Source organism: Gymnoscopelus microlampas (assembly GCF_963454915.1).
Source record: "Gymnoscopelus microlampas genome assembly, chromosome: 21".
In the NCBI taxonomy this organism is placed as follows: Eukaryota; Metazoa; Chordata; class Actinopteri; order Myctophiformes; family Myctophidae; genus Gymnoscopelus; species Gymnoscopelus microlampas.
In genome coordinates this window covers 22,540,425-22,564,018 of record NC_139958.1, presented here as the reverse complement: position 1 = coordinate 22,564,018, position 23,594 = coordinate 22,540,425, and the positions used below count along the sequence as shown (strand labels likewise).

Sequence of the window (23,594 nt, the reverse complement as noted above, 5' to 3'; positions counted from 1 at the left end):
ACTTTGTCCGTGTTCACCGTCAACGTTCTGATTGGTCAGACCCGTCAACAAAGTGATTGGTCAAGCTTCACGTGACACATGGCAGCACTTAGTTCCTGTCACAAACTGGTGACTGGAAAGCGTGTCATGAGTGACACAACTGAAAAACAACTGAAAAGCCTTTAGAAAGCAACACTCAAAACCCACGTGTTTGTGCTGTGTGACGCAAGTGTTCCTGCACATCTTGTATTTTATATAATTCTGTACAATTCTGTATCTTATTTGTTTCTGTTGTGTATATATATATATATCTTACTGTGGAAAATAACTAACTCCTTTAGGACAAATTATCTGTCTGTAGTCTGTCTGTCTATTATAATCTGCTCCTCACTTTATTATTGCCTCAAACGAAGCAGCAAAAAAAGAAAAGGAAAAAAAAACACACACAAAGGTCTCCACCTTTGCAGTGATTTTCCTCTCCCACTCCCAGTTCTCCTTTTCACATGTGTTTCGTGAAGTCCTCTTCCATAACTGTCCGTTCCTTTACACAAATCATCTAATTTCTACATTCATTCCTGATCGACAGCAAGTGAAGTAATTCAGTTTGTAGTAGAGTTCTCTATTCTCCTGTTGGGTATCACTGAGCATATTCCTGTGCTCTGCTTTCTTTCCCATCTGAATGAAGGGAGCCTTTTTAAGGGTGGAAATCTTGTCTTTCCCTTTCTTCATCCCCATTGCTTGGAAGTAGCTTTTTTTAGTGGGTTCGCTGTCTTTTGTTCGTTCTTTTTAGTGGGCTGTTATGTTTTCTCTTGCTGGCAGTGGTGGTAGTCATGGCTGCCAGTTCCCACCTGATGTTGTGTGGGAGTCCCGAATGCTCCAGACGGGACTTGATAACGGCTAGCTTGCACAATGTTTTCAGACTGGGACTTAAGTCTAACATGTACAGCTCATCAGGTGTGTATCTGTATCCTCCAAAGAGGATGATACAGTCTCCCACCATGCAGCAGCACATCCTAGATGTCGATGGACGCGGACCTTTCCCCTTAGGCCCAAGTTCAACCCTCTTCCAAGTGAAGGTCTCTGGATTGAATTTCCACATATCATTGAAGAACCGGTTCAAGTTTTCACCACCAAATATGTACAGCTCTCCATTGTAGGCAAAGGCTGAATGACCCTTGCGTCCTTCTGGAATAAGCTGTACAGAAGGCGTGCTCAGCCAGCAGTTGGTCTCTGTGTCAAACACACTGATGTTGTTGTAATAGATCTTGTACTGGTCAGAGTCCCGTCGGCCGCCAAATACAAACACCTTTGTCCCGATGATGGTGGCAGAGTGATATGATGGAGCAGGTGCTGGGGTGTCTCTAGTGTTAATGTAAGCCCAGATCATTGTGGTGGTGTCCAACTTGTAGATTTCAATAGTGTTTTGAAAACTCTCAACAAATCCTCCAAAGATATACATGAACTTCCCCAAGACACAGGCTGAGTGGTTGCGCATCGCCTCTGGAGCAGTCCCAGAAATCTTGGGTTTGAACCACCTGTGCGTGTCAATATCATATGCATACAGCATGTTGCAATACACCCCTGCGTAAGTAACCCCGCCCCATATGTAGATGATGTCTTCTATTAGCACAGCTGTGTGGCCGTCGCGCGTAGAGGGAACCTCAAGGGGAAGTTCTCTTCCAGTTGTCACTGGGGGCAACTTCATCCAGCGCAAAGGCACTGTATTGAAGATGTTCACTTCAATCTGATCCCTTTTATTGACGTCACAGTGCCCTCCGAAGGAGTACACCTTGTGCCGCGCTGCCACAGCAGCAAGATAGATCGTCATTGGGCCTCCTTTCAGATACACCGTCCAGCGTAACATCTCACACTTGAGAAGCACCCTGGATCAAAATACATTTCATTTCAGAGTCTTGCTCTGTAAAATAATGGAGTCCTATTGCACGTGCTACCACCTATATTGGTACAGCAGCACAAACATCAAGCAAAGCTTAGCCGTTCCTTGGGTTGTGTAGGTCAGTCAGGGGAACCCATGCTCCAATATGGCATGTTGTGAAGCTTGACTTCTGATTGATGTGTTAAACGCAGTGATGTAAACCAATGCGGTCTATAAGGGGTATGCACAGTGTATGCCTTATACTACTGATCCTTTAGATCAGGGGAGCACATTGAATTATTGGTTTAATGATTCAGCAGTCATTTCTGTTTATTCTTTAAATTCTTCAGTAACTGTGAGACACCCAGTCAGAAGGGCAGGGTTTCTGGGATATGTTTGTGATTTCGAGTTGTGACTTCAAAGAGGTCACTTTGGGAGGCTGAGTAATGGAGCTGTGAAGAACTGCTTTAAGGGACAAGCTTGTCTTTGTAGTGTGTTCAAATGTTCACGTACAGTGACATTTTTTTTTATTATATTTTTCTCAGATGGAAACGTAATTGTGAATGGAAATTAAGTTTTCACTAAATGTAAATGACTAAATGAGACACAGTTCAAAGGAGGTAGTGCTTATCTTTCATCTCATGTAAGGCGCATAGAAAGAGAAAGCATTTTAACTAGAAAGGGGAAATCCATGGAGCGCATATCTCCGCCAGGTTGGGTGGGGCACTGGCCTACTCAGCGCGGTGCAAGTCATGGGTTGCAGCCATCAGGACCAGAGAAAGCCATGTAATAGGGGTAAATAGCGTTTAAAAAGCCCCCAACACTATGACACAGACATACGTCGGATCGTCAGTGCGATGTAGGTGTGAGTACTATAAGTGATGGTTAAATACAAAGGTTAGCTATAACCATAATAACTACATAGTATAATTCTTACTCACCATGTGTACTGTACCTAAATTGGAGGAGAAAAAAAATGATGTTACTGCAACAAACATTTGTGGTATCCCCTATACTAGATGATTTGTTATTTAGAGGCCACTCAATATGATTAAAATTTGGGGTCGATCAGATGATGCTTTCATGATTTTCGTAATTTTCTGTAAAATAGGGCTCTCTCTCAAACTTTGGAAGCCAATTATAGCGACTCTTACTCTATGAAGGGGAGACGGGAGTGAAAAAAAACTGGGGTACCTATATACAGTGGCAGTGAGACGTAGGTGGGTCTGTTGAAGGGTTGACAGGCATGTCTAAAGGGTACAGGATGAGGGCCTGGCATGCCATGCAGAAGTTGGACAATGTAATCAATAGATGAGAGAAAAAAAAAGGTTTTGTTTTTATTTATTTATTTAGCTCTTTTTTTGTATTGTGGCTATGTCTTGTGTTGGTATATTTATGGTGTAATGTTAATGTGATTGTTGTTTTCTGTTATCAGCTTGTAAATCTTGGAGGTCAGTCTATGATGCCAGCTCTATGGCATCTGTACATAGCAGTGCTCAGGTTATTGCGTTGGAAAAATGGGCACAAAGTATTTTGAGGCCAGTCTATGACGTCAGTCACTCTGACGTAAATACGGTACTACACATCGATGTTAAGCATGTCCATATCTGTCCAGAGAGATAGGCACACAACTTCAACTTTAGTTGATTAAAAATCCCAAGCTGAGGCTGAGAGTGTTCCTCCACACATTTTACATTGGCCTTGCTTCATCCTCTTAATTGTATATCCAGTTTTCAACTAAGTCCCCATTAGGACGTCCACCTTCCTAATTATAGTGGAATTTGAAATGGAAGTTGTTACCGGCATCAAAGGGATGAAAGTGGAAGGGCCAGTGAACCTGCCCACCTTGGCCGCCGTTCTGCTGGCTCTCTGGGTCCAGTGGGTCCTCACCAGCATCAAACTTTTGCCGCATCTCTGTGTTGGTGAGGACCTCTTTAGCTGAGGCGATGTCAATGAATTTCTTCTCTGCTTTCTTCTTGTCAGTTTCTGACTGGAAGTTGTCCGGGTGCCACTGCTGTGCCAACTTCCTGTATGCTTTTTTGACTTCCTGCTTGTTGGCATTCCTCTTGACGCCAAGGATTTTGTAATAGTCTCTCTTGTGGGACATTTTGAGCAGTTTCTGTGCTCGCTCCAGACCTTCTCTGATCTCATTACTGTCCCTTTCAAACTCCATGGCCTCCTGGTAGTCCTCCACCGCTTTCTCATATTCCTGGTTGAGGATGAACGCCTCGGCTCGGTCCCTAAGAATGTTGGCGTTGCGAGGGTCACTCTGGTGGGCCTCTGAACAAATATCTATGGCGTCATCAGCCATTTTAAGCTTGACCAGACAGAAGCAGATCTTCTCCTTGCCCAGGTTTGTGTAGTATGGGATGTTAGGCTCGATCTTCATCACTGAGTCATACTTGTCAATGGCTTCTTGATATCTTTTTCCCTGGAAGAGCTCCTGTGCCAAGTCCAGCTGCTTGCCGAGTTTCTTCACCTGTCTGTAGTGGCTGAAACACTCCTTATCTTCATGATCCAGCTTCAGACACTCCCGAATTTGAGTCAGTGAGTCGTGGTGTTGTCCGAGGCTGTAGTGTAACATGCTCAGCTTTAGGAAGGCACCGCAGTTGTCATTGCGTAGCCGCGTTGTCACTCTAAGGTCGAGGACGGCCTTCTGGGGATCCTGAAGGTGGATGTAGCATTTGGCACGAAGCTCCCGCGACTCAGGATCCCACGGCGAGAGCTCTATGACTCGTTCCAGCATGGTGATGGTAGTGCTGTAGTGGCCGTGGTGGTGGGCAGCATGGGCCTTTTCCTGAAGATCCTCCAGCTCGTTGGTTCTCATCAGATGGTCCTTGGCCTCTGCCTGTGCAGGGTTCCGATCCAGCACTGCCTGGAAATCTTCCCCGGCCTCTTGGGTGTTGCCTTGCTTCAAAAGGATATTTCCTCTCTGTATCCTGGCAGCCAAGAAGTCAGGCTTGAGCCGGACAGCTCTAGTCAGGTCAGGCAGGGCAGATTTGAATTTCCCCATGGCCAGGAACACTGCAGCCCTCTTGTAGTAGGTTAGGTAGTTGTCAGGGTCCCTTTCCACAGCAGAGTGGTAGTGGGATAGTGCTTCAGCAAGTTGACCAGCTGCCAGAAGCTTGCGGCCCTTGTCTAAGTGCTGGTCAGTAATCTCCACATGGGTATCATCCACAAGACGCTTGCGGTGGCCCATCTCCAAGTGCTGCTCAATCTCTGCATGGTTATCATCCAAGAGAGGCTTCCGGCCCATCTCTGAGTGCTTCTCAATCTCCGCATGGGATACCCATGTGGAGACACGACCCAGCTGGGGGTATAGGATGGTACACAACAGACACAGAGATGACAGGACAAAGACACGGACCCCCCACGATTCCATAGCTATAAGACTTGAATTGATTGAACTCGATATTGTTCAAAAACACCTCATCTTTTATCATGTACTTCTGTAGATGCAACGCTACATATGACTAGTCTATTTATGGTTCTGTCCCCTAAAAGTCGGTGCTAAAGGGTCCCAACAATGAAATCTCGGATCAACTATCAGACAACTTCAACATTCTCTTATAAGTACCCGTCGTCAGAGTACTTGAAGGCCAGTCAATCTTGTATGACATCATTACTATGAAATCAGTCATCTCCATATTTGGGTATAAAACTGTGGTGGTGGGACGTCACAAATGCAATGTTATCAAGGGCAAGAATTTCACAAATGTGACATCCGTGACGTAACATGCACATATGATTGGGACATCATGAACTTAGATGGGTGAAAAACATTCTGTCCAAATCCCAAACGTCATGTTTGTGACTCTGGATTTGATTGCCCATGAGTCTGGCGTGATGTAGTGATGTTCAGGCCACGAAGTGGGCGGCTGGTGGGTCACAATGTTAACGCCTGAAATAAATTCACAAACGTGACATCCGTGACATAACATGCCAATGTAGGGAGACGGAGACCACTTGAAGGCCGTGTAGCAGCCTGAACTCTGTGGGCTAGTGTCTTGCTCAAGGACACTTTGACAACATTCTCTACCTCCTGAGCGACTGCCATTGAATATGTATGTTGTACCTATGTACAACAAAAATCTCATTCATGTTGTGTGCTAAAACGGAATGAGATTATGCGTCTTCTATAAGCTACTATTACCAAAACAACAGGCAGTTGACTCATATTCTGCCGCCCATCACAGCGTTATTCTAACACACTTGTGCAAGTAGGTTTTCATTTGTAAGTCACTGTTTGGCATAGAAATTACAAATTACATCTGGAAGAAAGGCTTGCCTGCTCACTGTTTAGCACTTTAATGGAAGCCTTAACCTTGTCCTCTAGTTACACCCATTGGCCTTGGATTTCACAGATGGAGAGACATTTTGGAGGCGGGGCTATAGCAGACCACTCCAGCCTACTAGATGACCTGAAATACTTCTCCATCTCCATGTCTACTGGCCTGATCAGAAAAAGATGTTCAAGAAAGATGTTTTCAAGTTGAAATTGTACATTATAACAGAATAAGGTTCCTTACCTTATTACCTTAGTTTTATACATGCATATTTTTGTATTGTGTGGCCCATGTGTCCCCAATGGGCGAACTACGAGCCATGCTGACCTCTTTCATAACATGTTATAAAATGCACAAACTAAACGGGGAACATCTTAATCTTTTCAAATCTTAGATTGGATTGGATAATATGAACCAATCCATGTGAGAAATTTTAAAATAACCCCAAATTGTAAGTTGTACTTAAGTACAGTAAATCAGTTCTACAGTCTCTGATTTATACTAGCCCTCTTTTTGAAGGGTGTGATCAAGATTGCACCACTAGATGGCAGTGGCATAAACGAAAAGATGATAGTGAATACATCTCTAAATTCTCTAAACAAAATTTCTAGAGGTACAAGGCTCATCTGTTTTTCTCATTTAGAAAGTGCAGCCTCTATCATCGCTCTCTTCAAGAGTGGTAAATGTGTGTGCACACGGCAATGTAGCTCCTAAAGCAATTTTCTTCATAAAGTGTAGATTTCTGCATATAAGCTTTCTTAATTCAGAAGGCAATACATGTCAAATGGCTTTGGGTGCTACACTGCAGTGTGTAGATTTGTTCTGTCTGTCTTTCACATAGGTGATGTCATGCTGCAGCTGCGGTGGTGGTAGGCTACCACGTGCTGGATAGTGGCCTAAGACCCGCTGATAACACTCAGTAAGAATGGCTCCCTATATTTGGGAGGCCTATCAGACTGTTGTTAAAGCTGAAATAGGATCGATCCCATCTCATGTCTCTCTATGCCACCCTGTGTTGTTTCTGTCATAGGTTAGTGTAATGTCTAATTTATACTCTGTCATACAGCAGATCTACAAGCTCACTATGTGTCATGATGCAACACATTGTGAGCTAGTAGTTTGGCTATTTTTGGCACAGGATGACGTTGCAGCAAGTACTATAACTATGATTTTCACCACTATACTCGTTATAGTTGTTTGTGGACCCCACTTGAGTTAGAAAAACTAATATTTGTATAGGTATAGTTATAGTGCTTGCTAGGTAGTCAGGCTTAACACTGCAGCACGGCAACAATGCAGTCTTTCCTTTCATAACCCTACCATAATCATAAACTTCACATAAAGCCCCTTTCCCAAAGCCTCCCAGAACATTCCTAATTACCAACACAAGATGTTCTATGTAGCCTGTATTGGCTTGTCATTTACAATAATGAACATATGTTTGACTAAACCTCCCTCAACGCTCATTAAAAATACCTTCTAGTGCAGCAAAATATGTTAAATTGAAAATTGGTTTCTCATAGGATTAAAAAGGAGATGTTGTGGAGATGCGGACATTTTTGTTTTGGACTACATGTATATTGTCCAGTTCTATACATCCAAGTTATCTGTGGAATTAAAGGAGGTGTTTTTGTAAAAAAAAAAAAGCTCTTTAGTAAAGAGTAAATACAATTTCAGGTCGGGTTAACACTTTTAGATAACTTAATAATGATCCAAGATCAGCTTAAAATGTAGTGTTCTAGTTCTGATTTTGTCTGCTCATTTCTTCATTTAATCACTATAGCAAATTTCATTTGTTTATCCTGTTTCCTATATGAGTTATCTCTCCTTATAATTGGATTAAGTTGGTAATAAAGTTGGAAAATGTATCTCCAATTTCCAATGGAATCCTATAGAATTTATTTATATCAGAATCCTATGCATTTTCCAATGTTCCAATAGAATTCCTATAGGATTATGAAATCCCTATAATAATCCTATAGGATTTTCCAATGTTCCGAAAAGAATCCTGGGATTCTGAATTCCTATATTGCTATAATATTGCTTTAATAATTTCTGTCACCTCTGTCATAATCTTATTGAAAACCTTGATGGAAATGTTGGTTGCTGGATGTGGGCTGTAAACTAAAAAGCACTTCCTGTCATTTGAGTTTGAGAAAGAAAGTGCCCCCATCTGAAAACATGTTGTGCTATCCATACAAGATTTGTGTATATAGGCCTATATGTTTCAAACCTAGGGTTAGGGTTATTCCAAATTTAGCAAAACATTTTCAAGATTTTTTTTAAAGCAGCTGATCTACAAGCTCGTGATGTGAGACATTGTAAGCTTGTAGATCGGCTATTTTCAAATAGCTGCTGTAGGCTAGGGTTACAAACTGATTCCGACACTATTAATTAACTCATTTTGCTGGCTGACACCCCTCAAACCCCTCAAACCCCAACCACTTGCCTGGTTCAAGTTGAAACATGACATCATCACTCTAAACTATATTCATACAGTACAATCATAGACATATTCAAATTCCAAATAAAATAGACACTGTGGTTGTGGTAAACAAGAAAGGACTACTTCGTCCAGCGGAGGGACGAGCTGTCTGAGAGCCTGAGGACCAGAGAACTCCCTCTCCCTGACAGTCAGATTCGCGCCACTTTTCAAAATAGTTTCTCCTGACTGTGAAAGCAACTTTTACTTGGGACCAAGAGAACCAGTGATTTTCAATGTTAAGAGGTGTTGTTTTCTTTCCCCCCCTTTCTTTATAAAGTAAGTACCCTATATGTAGCCTACATTAACATTTTATGTAGGCCTACTACTGTAGGCAGCCATTAGGCCTATATTCGTTTTTTTATTTGATTCTATTCAAGTTTAGGATGCCACCCACACTGAAGGTAAGGTTGAACCAGGACAAGGAGTTACGCGTTGCATATTAGCTAGAGCAAAGCAGAATATTCGTTTATTGATGTATTGATAAAGGATTGTATTACAATAATTAGTTAGGATAATAATACTAAGATATATGATAATGTTCAAAACTCAAATCTTCAAAACTTCAAATGGCCTGCCTGCCTCTCCAAAAGGAGGGCTAAACAATTAGCAAGGTAGCCTACTGCTCAATATCAGCTATTATAGGAAGCTGCTCAATTTGGAGGAGGCGTTGTTTCCTTTACCCATGATTGTTGTCTTCTGTGTTTGACAAGTATGACAACATTATTGTATGTTCTGCCTTATATGCACTTTGTAACTGGCTGTTTTCCCATTATCTGACTGCGCTGGCAGTGTTTATGCCCTTTGTACAAGGCATTTCTTGTACTTCTATTTATGTGGGCATAAATAGATATTTCAAGTGTGTGTGTGTGTGTGTGTGTGTGTGTGTGTGTGTGTGTGTGTGTGTGTGTGTGTGTGTGTGTGCGCGCAGACCCATCAGTGGCGAGGCGACAGGCATGACTGTGATATTGCATGATTGATTTCATAGCCTAAATCCTAAATGTGAAGTTGGTATCAGTTTGTAGTGTACACTGAATTTATACTGCGTCATGGGGCCGTGTGCCGAAAATAACTAACGCATTGTGAGCTGCCTATTTTCGATGCGCGTGCCGCTGTATGGCGAAGTAGGATACTCGCGGTGGGCACACAGAGCACTCAGCAGCACACCGTCAGATGAATGACAGTTGACACTGTGGCTTTATAAGCAACATAGAAGCTAGCGACTGTTGACTGGCATCAAAGGCCTCACTGAAGTTTAGAATCTTGTCTGAATGTATGAAAAACCTTTCCCCCACAGACCTCACCTCGTTGTCTCTGATTAGCTGCCTCGTCGCATCGCAAGGTATCACCCTACCCTAAGTTTAGATCCCTCTGGAGCTCGTCTGGTGACTGGAGGAGGACTACAGTGTCCCGGTTCTGGAACTGTGCTGGCATGGATCATCAGGCCCTTCTCAGGCTGTAGGTCCCTGCAGCCTTTCACAAGGTGAGCATGCATGCTGAACATTAACAGAATTTCTGAACATGTGGTTGGCTGGCTTGATTCAAGCCTAATCTCACAGCGCTTGTGTGTGCCACTGCCAAGGTATGCACACAAACACAGCTGTTGTGCTTAACTGAGTCTTATGTTAACGTTGGGAGTGGGACACTCTTTTACATCAAACTGACCCACCTACTGTAGAAGCAGATGGCGATGGCGTGTGCGTGTTTACTTACACACATGTGTTTAATGGAAGCCATCATCAGAGACTGCATTCTCACTGTTTTTGGTAAGCAATGGACTGAAGTGGAGCAGGCACTCCCTTATTGACAGAATTACAACGCTACATTCAGTGTGATTACAGTGCATTGCATTAGCCTGTATGGTCACTGACATACTGGGCCTTATGTCCTCTAGTAGTGCAGTGGTTTTCAACCTGTGGGGTGGGACCCCCATGGTCTCCAGATGACAGTGAAGTGACAATTTACAGACTTATAATAATACCTAATACATAAAAAAGGCCATTATTGCATCAAAAGTAATCAATAAACTGGCCAAATATTGGCCAAATTGTCAAATCTCACAACACCTCGCAACGCGAGGTGTTGTGAGCTTGTAGATCGGCTATTTGCTGTGGAACCGAGTCAAACTAAATGTAATGCCTCAACTCCTACAATGTCAAGTGCTTGTCAGGGTGGGGGGTCCTGAGTTCAAATATGATTATTCTCCACCTCACTGAATAGTAGAGAGCTTTTTCAGCTGGGTCAAACAGAAACAATGAGGAATCTGATTTAATTCAGAGAGTGTACCCTTACGGGTCCATTTGGTTCAATTTTTACACTCTCCGAGTTAAATGAACACAATGTAGTTTACTGTGTGTGGTGGACCTCTTAAAAGGCACTAAACCCCCCCCCACACCCCACCCCTATTAATAAAATACAACACTGACTGCAGCCCCACTTTTATTGTAACAACGGACCTTTCTACTTCCTGCAAAAAAATGAGCATGCCCCCTTTACCTCCTGCTGTGTTAATGCTATTTGATATTGACCTGAATTGCAAATTCCACTCTGGTAAAGCGGTTGTATGCATTTTGTGCCCCTCCGTGTGCATGGTTGTATAATGTGTACGTGTAAATGTGTATGTGTTCTAGTGTTGTTTTTTCTTAGATTGTCTTTTATATATTGAACTCTTGTTTATTTATGTTATTTAAAGCTGAAACCCAGAAACTATTTTAATGAATAAAACATTTATTTATTTATTAATAATTACATATTTTAATCTGTATGTCAGTACAATACAACTAGTGTATCTGCAGTGGTTTGAGGTGGTCTCCTTATTCTTCTATTGAGAAATGTAGACCCTGGTGTCGGGTGGGACACTTACTGACTGTTTGACAAGTGGCACTGCCTGAAACTGATAAGTGCGATATCTCCCCTGACCAGGTGGAGTACAGATTTCGGTCTCTCAATTGTTGTACACACTCAGTTATTAGATGTTTTCCACCAATGCAAACAGATGCACACAAAGACAGTAACTGCACTTTTTAAATGAATGACAGATGGTTGATCACAGGAATGCAAATAAAAACATATCTCCTGTGTGTAGTGTACTTATCATCCATCAGATCAAGTTTCTGCAGTAAAGCATCACTGTTGATGTAATCTTAATGGTGTACGCCCGGGAACGACCGTGATGCTGGATTCAATGTCATGGAGTGTGTGAAGGGAGACCAGTACATTGTTGATATGGTCAACACAAATACATCGGTACACAAAGTAGTACTGATTAAGAGATGTCTGTCATGCATGCATCTGATGGACACTAGTCTCTTGAGACAGACTTGGCTCACACATTTATTTTGTGGTGTTATTGAGTAGAAAATGTTGCATCCGTTTTGCCTCTGCAGTCACGTAATTAATTCCTACTGGAAACCAAATTAGTCGAGGCCTATCTAGCTTGCTGCTTAGCAGATATGGACATTAGTATATGTATAAAGATAGTGACTTCTGTATGTATTAACACAATCTATATGAATTCTATTCATCTGGCCTTCAATCTGTGTTCTGTGTGGATCCAGCCGTAATGATTGAAACCTGCTGCAGCTGAAATGGCCCGTCATTGTGATGTGGGTATTGGGTAATGGTGTGTGATGTAGGCCCAGCTGCAAGAGGGTCACCACAAAGACTGAAGACTCTCATCTTCATTCCATAGGTGTACATGATTGTAGTACTGAGGATCTGGTTTAAACTGTTTGCTTGAAAGTGCTTGTAGCGTTACTGTATTTAGAAAGCCAAATTGGTGGACATTGACCATCCAGGGTGGCTGACGTATACAATTGGACATTGTTTATACGTTTAGGAATGACTGTCAATTGATTATATAATCTTTTCCTGGGGGCTGGGCTATTACCTCCCTCTCTTGCTGAATCTAGTCAAATGTTGACAGGAGTGTAAGCTGTTTTGGACCTTTAATGGTCCTTAATTAGAATACAAGTACATAAACACTCTTTATTTGCAACCAAACTCTCCGCAGCTGCAGAGTAATAGAGATGTGCATGTTAACCATTTTAAGCCCTGTTTCAAAAATAGACAATCTATGTCGTCGCTATAAGAGGCCGATTTCAAGTTTTTACCTATAACTGGGCCGATCGGAACTTTGCACGCACACTCCCTAGAGGCCTGCAGGTTTTGTAGGAATGATTTGGATTTTCAAATCGTCCAGTTATAGCGCCACCCATTTTGCAAAACACATTTTTTGTTACTACTCCTACAGATCTTGTCCAAACCTCATGCAAATCGGTATGCAATTATGTCTGTAGTCATGTGATTTTCAAGTTTTGGCCTGATAACTCTTGAACAGTTTCCCATGGATTCCTTGGATCTACTGCCATAGTGCGTTTTCTTCAAATCACACCTTTGCTACTACTCCTACAGATGTTTCCAAAATCTCACACAAATTGGTACACATTATCTCTGGGTTCATGTGATCAAGATCTTTCAGATCCCATTCCAAGTGGCTATGACCAAAGTGCGGGCCCTGGGTTGGCAACCCGGCCTGGCGGAGACCTGTTCTCCGAGGAGCACACTTCTAGTTTCAATTTTTTTTCTCCAAATCTTTCAGATTTGGGGAAATATTTTGCCTATAATGCCTTGTGGTTAGAGTGTCCGCCCTGACACTGGGAGGTCGGGGTTTCGATTCCCCAGCCGGGTCATATACCAAAGACTATAAAAAATGGGACCCAATGTCTCCCTGCTTGGCACTCAGCATCAAGTTGTACATCAAGCTGCCTCACGCTACAGAAACAGGAGATGGGCTCCTGCCCCAGCCCTATCTATGGGCTTAATGTGGTTAAGTTATTGAGTTTAAATAAAAAGAGATTGTCGCTTATTCAGTTTCTTTTCAAACTGTAACTCATAAATTTGACCAAGGTTTCTGCTAAGAAAAAGATGTGCATCCACTGCCACATTGCTATTCTGTCGATCTTATTTTATTATTAATATTATTATATATAAATTATGCACCCCTACACATAAACCCCTCCAGCTCCCAGTCCTTGGGAGGACCATTTCTACCTTTGACCTTTTGCTATCAAGGTCCACTGATACAGTGTTTACCCTTGGTATGAATATCGCCTGTTTCTGTAGTCATTGGTCATTTGCTCTCCAGGATGTAGAGGAAGAGAAATCAGATGTGCTTAGCAACGGTAGTAGTTCCTCGAGCCAATTAAAAAGTCATTGCGGCGGATGACAATGTTTGTTTTGATGCTGTTGCTCACAGCATGGAAGCAATTCAGTCATTTACAAACCATTCAAGCTTTAACCTCGGGAGTGTGCAGCTGTTGCCATAAACATTAACAACCAGGCAGGCAAAGTCCTTATTTCTTTCTATTCCTCTCAAAAATATTTAGCTAGTGGCCTGTACTGATCATTAACAATTTAAGCCCTTTGTACTTAGTTTTACGACGAATCCTATATTAAATCTGGCTTGTGGGTGGACGGTGGACACCACACATGCAGTGTTAATGGGTGCAAAAATGTCCCATTTGTCACACCTTTGTGACATCACGTGTCAAATACGTATATATGTGGTCTCCATATATGGAGACCACAACTTCACCCAGACCCAAGAAGGCGTGTATGTCCAAATCAATGATCAACGTCATGCTGATCGCATCCTTCGTCGTCCATCGTGAGTTCGTTCCTCAGGGTCAGACAGTCAACCAGCACTTCTACCAGCAGGTCCTTAATCGTCTCCATGAACGGGATCGGCGCAGCAGGCGGGCTCTGTGGAGAGACAAGTTGTGGCTACTCCACCGCGACAACACGCCCGTACACACCGTGCTCACCGTGAAATCTTAGTTTCCGGGTCATACTAACCCTGACCCAACTTAACCAGGAATTTCAAATGGATTCTTTGCTCCATGTTTGTGCCACCTCCAGTTGCGTGACGGAGGGTAACAGCAGTGTACACAACATCCTGGAACAGAAACACACAGTGAGAAAAGTGATCAATATTATAGCAGAATAGTGGTGAGATGTTGCGCAACACAGTGACATAAGCGGTTATTCAATTAGCATTGAGTCATGAGCGTGGCTGGCTGCCACAGTCCTGTTACTTTTCTGACACGCCTTGTATATATATAAATCTAAAAACTATTTGACAGTGAGCAGGCTAGCCTTTCATCCATATCAACACATACTGATGTCATTTGGTAATCTCCTGCACACATATGAGGCTCCCCCTCCTTGAGCCATGCTGTCAGATAGAGGTATGTCATGTCTGAAGCTCCTGCAGCACACTAGAGTGATCCTCTGACATGGCAGTGGAGAAGGCCTCCCCTCCCTGGGCAGTCCCTCTTTGAAGATGTTATTTATTATGACTAATTCTCTACAGGGTTGTTCTAGCAAAGGAAACGTCTGAAGGTCATTCTGTTGTGAGTTGGAGTTTTTGGGTTGTAACCATAGCCTGATGCCTTGGGTTTTTAGCATTCGCTATACCTAGCCCTTATGGCAAGGTTTCTCTGGAGGAGGCCAAAAACGAAGGCAAGATGCGGACTGAACTGTGACCATAGTTCTCCAAGGCTAGGGAATTGTGTGTTAGAGTTTGATCCTTCTCATTGTCTTCACATTCCTGGTGATTGGGAAAACATTTGAACAAGACATTGGCCCTGCTTGCACAGTTTTGGTTTGGTTATGTTTGATGCATTTATCCAGGTCTGTTTTATTAAAGGTAGGGTAAGTGATATTTTTTGGTTAAAACAAAAAGTATTTTGTTAAAAGGTTAAAGCACTATATTCTGATAGTAATCATTGCTATAGAGTGTTTGTTCAGTAACAGGAGTCTCCCCGTCTCTACAGCTCTTTAATAAACAGAAATTACATTTTCCGGTAGGTGTCAAAATCTCAGCCAATCAGGAGAAAGTACCCATTTTTAAGCTTCATTTTTATAGTGTTCCAGTTCCAATTTTGCCTGCTCATTTCTTAAAGGAGCTACACCATGAATTTAAAAAATAATAATAATATTTGATATCATATTGTTTATGTCCCTCAAACGTTTTTCAAAAGGTTTGAGCCTAAATCAAGCCTCAGATATACTCATTCCAACTAACTTCTCTCTGGCTTATAAAGCACTTTCACCTGCAATACCACATTGTCCTGTTTGGCACGGGGCGCTATTGAGCCAGTTTGTATGCATGTTATGTCCTGGTTCTGTGTGGAAAAAGTAAAAAAAAAAAATAAGATTTTTTTTTTTTTTGGGGTTAACTGAAAAACGGGAGGAATTGTTCCCAGACGTGACGTAGGGTGGGGGAACAAATCTGACGGACTGTTTTCAGACCAATTTACATAAAAACCACAGATAGCCTATGAAAGCCTGCATGCTCGAAGTCGGGTATTTGTTGGAACAGAAGAGAGGTGGGGGAGACCAAAAACACACAAAAATGAAGAAAAAGTTAAAATTCATGGTGTAGACCCTTTAATGTCATCACTTCCAATTTCACTTGTTTAATCTATATCCTGATTGAGTTCTCTATCCTGATTGGATAAAATTGGAAATGAAACTGAAACAAAAATGCATTTTCTGTTTTATAAAGAGCTGGAGAGACAAGGAGACTCCTTTTACTGAACAAACACTCTATAGCAATGAGTACTATCAGAGTATAGAGCTATTTAACCCTTATTTTAACCAAAGAAAATCACTTACCCTACCTTTAAGTAAGTTCAGTGATCACTGATCCTCATTTAACCCTTTGAATTTAACACACTATTTAACCACATGAACCCTGTCATCCCACTTTTGACCATCATTGTAGGCAAAACTAATTTGAACCATTTCAACTTTTTGTAATTTTATTATGTGCTTGTAGATCGGGTATCTTAGAAATAATTTAAAATTCTTAGTGGTCAAGTGGCTCAATGGTTAAGTGGTTAACCTTTATTTGAGGAGGCAAATCATTTTGTAAATTCTTCGTCCAAAGATCAGCCAGGCTCCGGCACTCAGGGACCACCTCTGAGGCCAAAGTCTGGGTCCAGGGCACTAGTGGGATTACAGTATGCCCCTAACATGTACTGTATTGGTGTGGGAGAAACAGAAAGGCCTCAGTGGGGTTTTGACCCAGGACCTTCTTGCCGTGACAGCAATAACCCCAGGCCTCCATGCCCATTACAGTATTTGTTATTTTTACTTTGACTCAATAACGTTTTATTATTTTTAACCTTTACTGTACCTTTTCAGGGGCACATTGACACACTCAATGATGGCTGCTGGAGCGCAAAAATAACTGCTGAGTTAATGACCCTGGTAGGATTTGTTACTTCCAGTAATTATTAAGTCACTGATGCTACAATCTCTGGGTTTCTACAGGTAGAACAAACCATCTCTTGAGTTGCCACTTTGCAACAGCAAGCCTTGTGTTCTGTTTACTTCTCAGCACCTGTGAAACTGTTAATCCTAGGTTAGAGGCATTCATTTTAAATGATCAGAAAAATGATCATTGGACTGCAGTATAGTCATATAGTTCATTACCTGGAATCAGACGTATCTTGGCATATTTCATGATGGAGGCGCCATGTCTCTATAGATGGCTATTCTAATATGTGAACCAAGCTATCCGACTTGAAAGGCAATTGGAACGTGGCATTTTCAAGTCAGCATCCTGATCTAATTCTGATTTTGTTAGCTCTCATCCCCTCTGTCGCCAGCAGGGCGTCCCCTAGACCAGACTATGCCTCTGTGAAGCTTGGCTTGTCCTCACATACCTATGTTGACAGATGGCACCGTTTCTCACTACATGTGGCCCAAATCTAAAGTGTAATATGTTTACAATAAAGGATGAATGTCACTTTAGGGTAGGCAAGACATCAAATTAAGTTTTCCGTTAGCCAAGCCTGAGTTGAAGCCAGGCTTTCCTGAAAAGCTGTATATGGCCACAGGAGCTGTAACCAGTGGTGTCTGCGTGTGTGCACGTATGCATGCATTTGTGTTTGTATCCATGCGGCCGTCTGCGTGCACATGTGTGACTCAGAGAGAGTGCCGTGATGAGTTTAAGTGAGTGTGACAGGCAGCAGTGCAGAAACCCAGTGCTATCATCATTAAGTGAAAACAAGGGCCTGGCTCTGTGGGCAGGCCCCGGCCCACTGTTTACCAGTCTCGCTGCTCTCCCAGATGTGGGGGTTGGTTTATTTAGCTCTTATTGAGGCTCTGGAAATCCTCCCCTGGCACGTTAGCACTGGGTGTTGCCCCCGGCCAGCTCACAGGAGAACGAGAGAGAGAACGAGAGAGAGGAGTGCATAGGGAGTCATTCACAGCCGGAGCAGCTGCATGCATGCATATGTTGGAGGGTCCACAGCGGCAGAGCAGGTCATTTCAGCACCCCCCGAGGCACAGGGATGGAGGAGGGGGGGGAATTAAGGGATTGCTTGGTGTGCTTTACTGTTGAAAGAGGCCGTATCCTTGAGTCCACATCTAGTGATCTCGGTGCACTGAGTGGACCGAATGTGAGTTGGAGAGGGGTTTCTTCCCTTGCAAATGAGCTACGGATTGTAGATAAAGATGGCAGCTTGGAGTGCAATGTACAGCCAGTGTGTGCTCCACCTCTGCCACCTTTTTTCTCCATACTAGCAAGAGGGAATTTTGATGGGTCAGATGGGTGGGCCACAAACTCTTTTAAGATTTCAAGAGGGCCCTGATCCAGAAAGGTTTGGGATCCACTGCTTTAGGGGACTGTTTAGTGAAAATGGACATCCTACTACGGTATCAAGAACAGTCAGTGCATGGATACGCCTATAGCATTTTGGCAGTTAGAATAGAGATCGCAGTTTAGGGACCTTGGGGCCTTGTAGAGGTTGACATTGGGTTTATGATTTTAGTCCCCATAGCTTACTAAAAAATGCAGTATTTCTGAAGGGATCATTTCTCACTTGTCCACTCCCTCCTTCCTTATCACCTCGCCTTCCGTCCTTCCTTTCAAAACTTTTCACAAATAGCAAAAATAGCAGATCTACACCGTCGCGAGTCACGGACACGTATGATAGGGTGGTTATAGTGGTTAACAATGGTCCAATTCGGGGAAAGTAGAACCACACTGGGTGCCTAGTGGTAGCCAACTTACCGACCATCACCGAGGTATTATTCTCTCTCTCCTAACTTATTGAGTGTTTTATTGTATTGCTTTGAATGCATCATGAAGCATAGTTGCTTGACTGCTCAGCAGCTTAATTAAATGCCGACTCCTTGTGTAACTTAAGTTTGTGTGGATATAAACTGCTGCTCTTTTCTTTGAATGTTTTCATTGACCCAGTTGTTTTTCCATGAGATGAAATGGATAAAGGAAGAGCTTTATGAAGAGTATCGACAATACAGCAGCAGTGTAATGCTGATTGTCCCTACAAATCGAGGGCAGATTGCTGTTACGGTAGGGAGAGGATGTCTTTACGGCATGGTAAGTTAATGGAAAGCGTTTATGCTTTCATTGGGCTGACGCCGCCAAAACCATTTGCTGTCAATTCAGATTGTGAATTAGATAGCTCTTGTCAGATGGTATACATTACAATGTTTGCTAACATTATTCATATTTGATCCATGGGCCCCGAATATGTTTTAAGAGCACAGCCACTTCAACTAATTCCTCGCTGAAAGTATGAACACCTGTTTGAAAACCTGAGATGAATTATGTCTCCCAGCCACATAGTCTATTCATTCCTCAGAAAGTGTAGTCAGAATGCCCTGGGTGCACTCCCAATGGGAATATTCTTTGCCAAGATTAAACACGAGGAGGGGGGTGGGATAGTTTCAGCCATTTCTAACAGAACAAATCCTAATCAGCAGTCACTGTTTTAAAACACTGATTTGCAGTATATTAGTCATATGATCTACACAAATCTACACATGTTGTGAGCTTGTAGATCTGCTACGGGAGCCGCCGAGGTTGCCGGTGCCGCTTTTGGAACTCACTGTCCCTCATTTTTGGGGGAAGAAAATAAATGATAATAATAAAGAAAATGTTCATCTTGCCCAAAATAGGGATGTCAGATTGAAAGTGCTTAAGAAGTTATTTGATGTTTAACAAATCTCTCTCCGTAATAGAGGATATTTGTTTGTGACTACATGGAAATAACATAACGTGTTGATGGACAGTTTTAGTGTCCCCATGGTAGCAGTCAGGAATCACATGTTGTACTGCTTGCAATGCTGAAATGTAGTCTTATAAATACTGTAGGGTAATGGCAGCATCTGAAATGAGTCCACACGCCGCTTAGATCTGTGTTTTTATCATGCTGGAGCCAGGGACATGTTGACGCACTGTCATGTTCACACAGTGCACACACTTTAGATGTTTTCCACACTGCAAAATGATGATTGGTAATTTAAGTGTGACCCTTACCGTGCACATTTTAACACTCAGGATTTTTACAGTGCATGAGGCTGAAATGCCAGGGATTCCCTTCATGCTGGCCTGGGGTCAAGACTGCAGCTGGACTTGCTTGTATAGCTTTATATTATGCAAGGGGACCCAGAGGACAGCATAGATGGCCCTTTTCACTGCTGAAAACGTATCGAGCATCCACCCTAGCCATAATGTTTTATCGCTCTCAGTTCTGTAGATCAGATCAGTGGTTTTCAAACTTGTACCAAAGGGCAAGTCAAAGTCTCATTGTACACGACACGTGCATTTATATCTGTGCAAAATAGCTCTAGGATGATGAAGGATCCTTCATCAATTTTCTTCTGTGTTTTTCCCATTTTGATCCAGGTACCTTTTACCTATCACTTTGGTCTCTGTTGAGGACTGGTTGTTTTTTCTCTGTTTTTAAAAACTATGTCTATACTGTAACACATTTTCCCAAATAATGAAAATGGCTGATCTACAAGCTCACAATGTATCAAGCTTGTAGATCTGCCATTTTATAAAATGTAAATAAAAAAAATCACCCGTAATGACTTGCCCAAAACGGGGATTGATTGATTGAATACTTTATTAGACAGAAATGTAAACGGCATGAGGTACAGTCAGACATTTGAGCTACTGTAAAAGGATAACACAAAAAAAGTCGTGGGGATGCCAGGTTGAAAGTGGATACAATATATCGTTTTTGGGCATATTTGCCTTTGAATTAGAAAATGAGTGCGTACAAAGTACTGATATCGTAAATTAAAAGATAATTTGCTTATTGTATAGTTGTATATATTTCAATAATAATGTATGGTTGTCTCATGGCACACCAGTGTGCCTCAGCACACCGTTTGGAACCTACTGCTGTAGATCATCTCTCGTATATTCAATGATAATTTTTGGTCACTGATCATTTCTGGCATGTTGATGTAGTCAAGTGAGTATTTCCCTGAATTGTAACCTTTTTGCCAAAAATTAAACTTGTATTTCCAGAAGGGAAATGGCAGGACTCCAGCAGAGGCTGCTGGACATGACCTGCATGCCAATTCAGGGATATAGAAGAGAGACAGACACCACAGGGACTGTGGGGAACATGTTGAGGCAATTTACACATTGTGACACATTAGGTTCATCCACAGTGCAGCGCTTGTCTCACTGCTGCCTGCTGCCTGCCTTACACTGCAAGTGTTCCATGTCCTGCCAAAGAATGCACATACCATACCTTAAAATACAGTGGCTAACCTTTGTTTTCCACCTGCAGTGTTAGTTGAATTTTGAGCAGACATTAGTGACCTCTAGTGCTTCAAGGTGTGAACATACTGTATTGTGTGCTTTCTTACTCGACTGAAGAAATGGCCACGACATCCTGTGGAGTTAAAGTGAGACAATGACACTCACTGTCAGTCACTTGATTACATTTGATTACATTTGAAGAGCTGCTGTCACATCTTTTTATCCTTGAGTCAAGCATATTTTATGTATCCTATGTAGGCCCACTTAGGCCCGACTTAGGGATTTTACAGACTGCAGGCAAAATAAATGTTTCTCAAATCTGATCTTTTGGACTGACTGTCCACACTGTTATTTGCATGTGATCAGATAGGATTTGTGTATATAGACATTGTAGTCCTATCTGCATTGGTTGCTTTTGTAACAACATAGGCGTGACTAATGCCCTGTTGTAGGACGTGTAACTCGCCAAAAATGGCAGATCTACAAACTCACAAAGTGTTGCAATGTGACACCTTGTATCCTCTGCTTTCATCAAATTTTGAGCTGAGGGCCCAGATGGTTGGCGTAACCGTCTGGGCAGTGGGCACCTAGGCTGGTAATCCAGCTTGACAGCGTGTCGCGAGTTCGACTCCCGATCCCTACTACGACCTTTGCTGCGTGTCACCCCCCATTTCCTGTCAGTCTCAAACCACTTGCAAATGTGGTTCAAATCTGATTAGCAAAATAACCGTTTCTATTAATTTAGTTGTTGTTTAGTCTTGATGAAAACCAATCCGATTCCAATTTGGATTGGCCAAAAATCGTATTTGGGCTGCCAGTCTGAACACGGCTTTAGGCTTACTTAGCCTGGAATCAATACCATTTTCGGGTTTCTGATCCGGTCGGAGCGGAAATAACCTTTCGTCATCAGGTGGCCGGAGCCAACGACCTGAACCACCGGCGCAATGCACCTCCAAAATAATTCCCCTAGTTTAAAACTCGTTTAGTTTGGTATAATCTTTTCGTTTCTTTTGGTATAATAATCGTTTGGTGTGTCCATCTTTTATTCTAACTCGTAGCGTGACTAGTGAGACTAAACAAATTGATTTGCATTATGTGGGGAACAAAAACAATGGGACGTCAACCGGAACCAACCATCGAACACGGTTATTTTTTTCCTTTTTTCTAAACAGGGTCATACGGCTAGTTCAGCACGAATACCAGGCTTTCCTCCACGGTGGAAAGACTGGTGACGCGAGGTTAAGTCTTACTTAGGTGGTTGATTTTCCATAACACAAGCATATGATATTCATGAGCATACATCATATAATTCAGTTGAGATTAATTTGGTACACAGTAAGGAGCCATACTAATTATGTGTTTATTGAAGGCCGTAGCTCACTTACTCTTTTCTTCCTTTATGTAAAGCGACTTTGGGTACTTAGAAAAGCGCTACATAAATCTGAGCTATTATTATTACTTATGCACATCTCTCTTTAAGCTGCACTTATTAAAGTAAATGTATATGGGTCTCATTTGCTCTTAGTATCGATGCTTCAGCATATTTTTTCGTCTCTGTTGCCTTTGACTGACGGAACAGAATGAGTGTCCTCTCCAACGTTTTCACCTGGTGATAACAGAACTCCAGGCAGTCAGTCAACCGATCAACCAACAGGTCACATAGTGTAGGAGGCGTCTCCACAATCCAACTGACCCTACAAACTCAACATTTCTTTCTCTCCTTATCCCTCCATCAGTGGAGTTGTCCCAGCCACTAGCACCCCACCACCAGGCCTATAGCCCTGGTGTACAGATAGCATCTGAGTTTGAGAGAGGAGGGGGCCTCAACGAGGCCTTACCACATCGGTTGATGTGTGAACTGCTCCGGTACCTCGTAAAGCGCACACACGCATGGCTGAGGCTGTATGGCTCTTGTCTTTTATCACGTTCACCCCTCTGCGTCTTAAACATTCGCACAGGAAAAGTGTTGTGCTGATTGAAGGGAAAACAGGGTTGCAGGGAGTAGGAAAGGGTGGAGTGGTACTTGGATTGCCCCCTGATGTTTTCATTTGTTTTCATGTTGTATGAATGTTTTGTCACCTCATCACATTGAATTGTGAAGAGTGATGTTTGCCAAGTTTCACATTCATGTAACATCCTGAAAACAACCACCTCCCTAAACACGTGACGTTTTATTTATTTATTGGGACAAGCTTGAAACTGAATTAAAGCCAGCAGGCCGTGTGCATGTACGTACTAGTGTGGTGTTGGTCTACACCTCATTTGACCAAATGGAAATGATCTTCATAAATACGTTATCTTTAACAACAAAAGTACTTTACAAGAACAACAGTGTAACGTTCATGCTCTTCTAAATGGGACATTTTGCCG

General features: G+C 42.4%; 2 protein-coding genes across 2 annotated transcripts; both read right to left on the bottom strand.

Moving 5' to 3' along the window:
* Positions 1-733: 733 nt before the first annotated feature.
* Positions 734-1,843, bottom strand: LOC311037865 (kelch domain-containing protein 3-like; the record flags this gene model as incomplete). Its single annotated transcript, XM_084047159.1, has 2 exons — positions 734-1,059; positions 1,225-1,843. The coding sequence occupies 2 exons, from the start codon at positions 1,841-1,843 to the stop codon at positions 734-736; spliced, it is 945 nt and encodes a 314-aa protein (XP_083903285.1).
* Positions 1,844-3,620: 1,777 nt separating this feature from the next.
* Positions 3,621-10,118, bottom strand: LOC311037864 (dnaJ homolog subfamily C member 3-like; the record flags this gene model as incomplete). The annotated part of the gene is made up of 2 exons (XM_084047158.1): positions 3,621-5,165; positions 9,978-10,118. 2 exons carry the CDS (start codon positions 10,116-10,118, stop codon positions 3,621-3,623), a joined length of 1,686 nt encoding a protein of 561 aa, XP_083903284.1.
* Between the last annotated feature and the right edge of the window lie 13,476 nt (positions 10,119-23,594).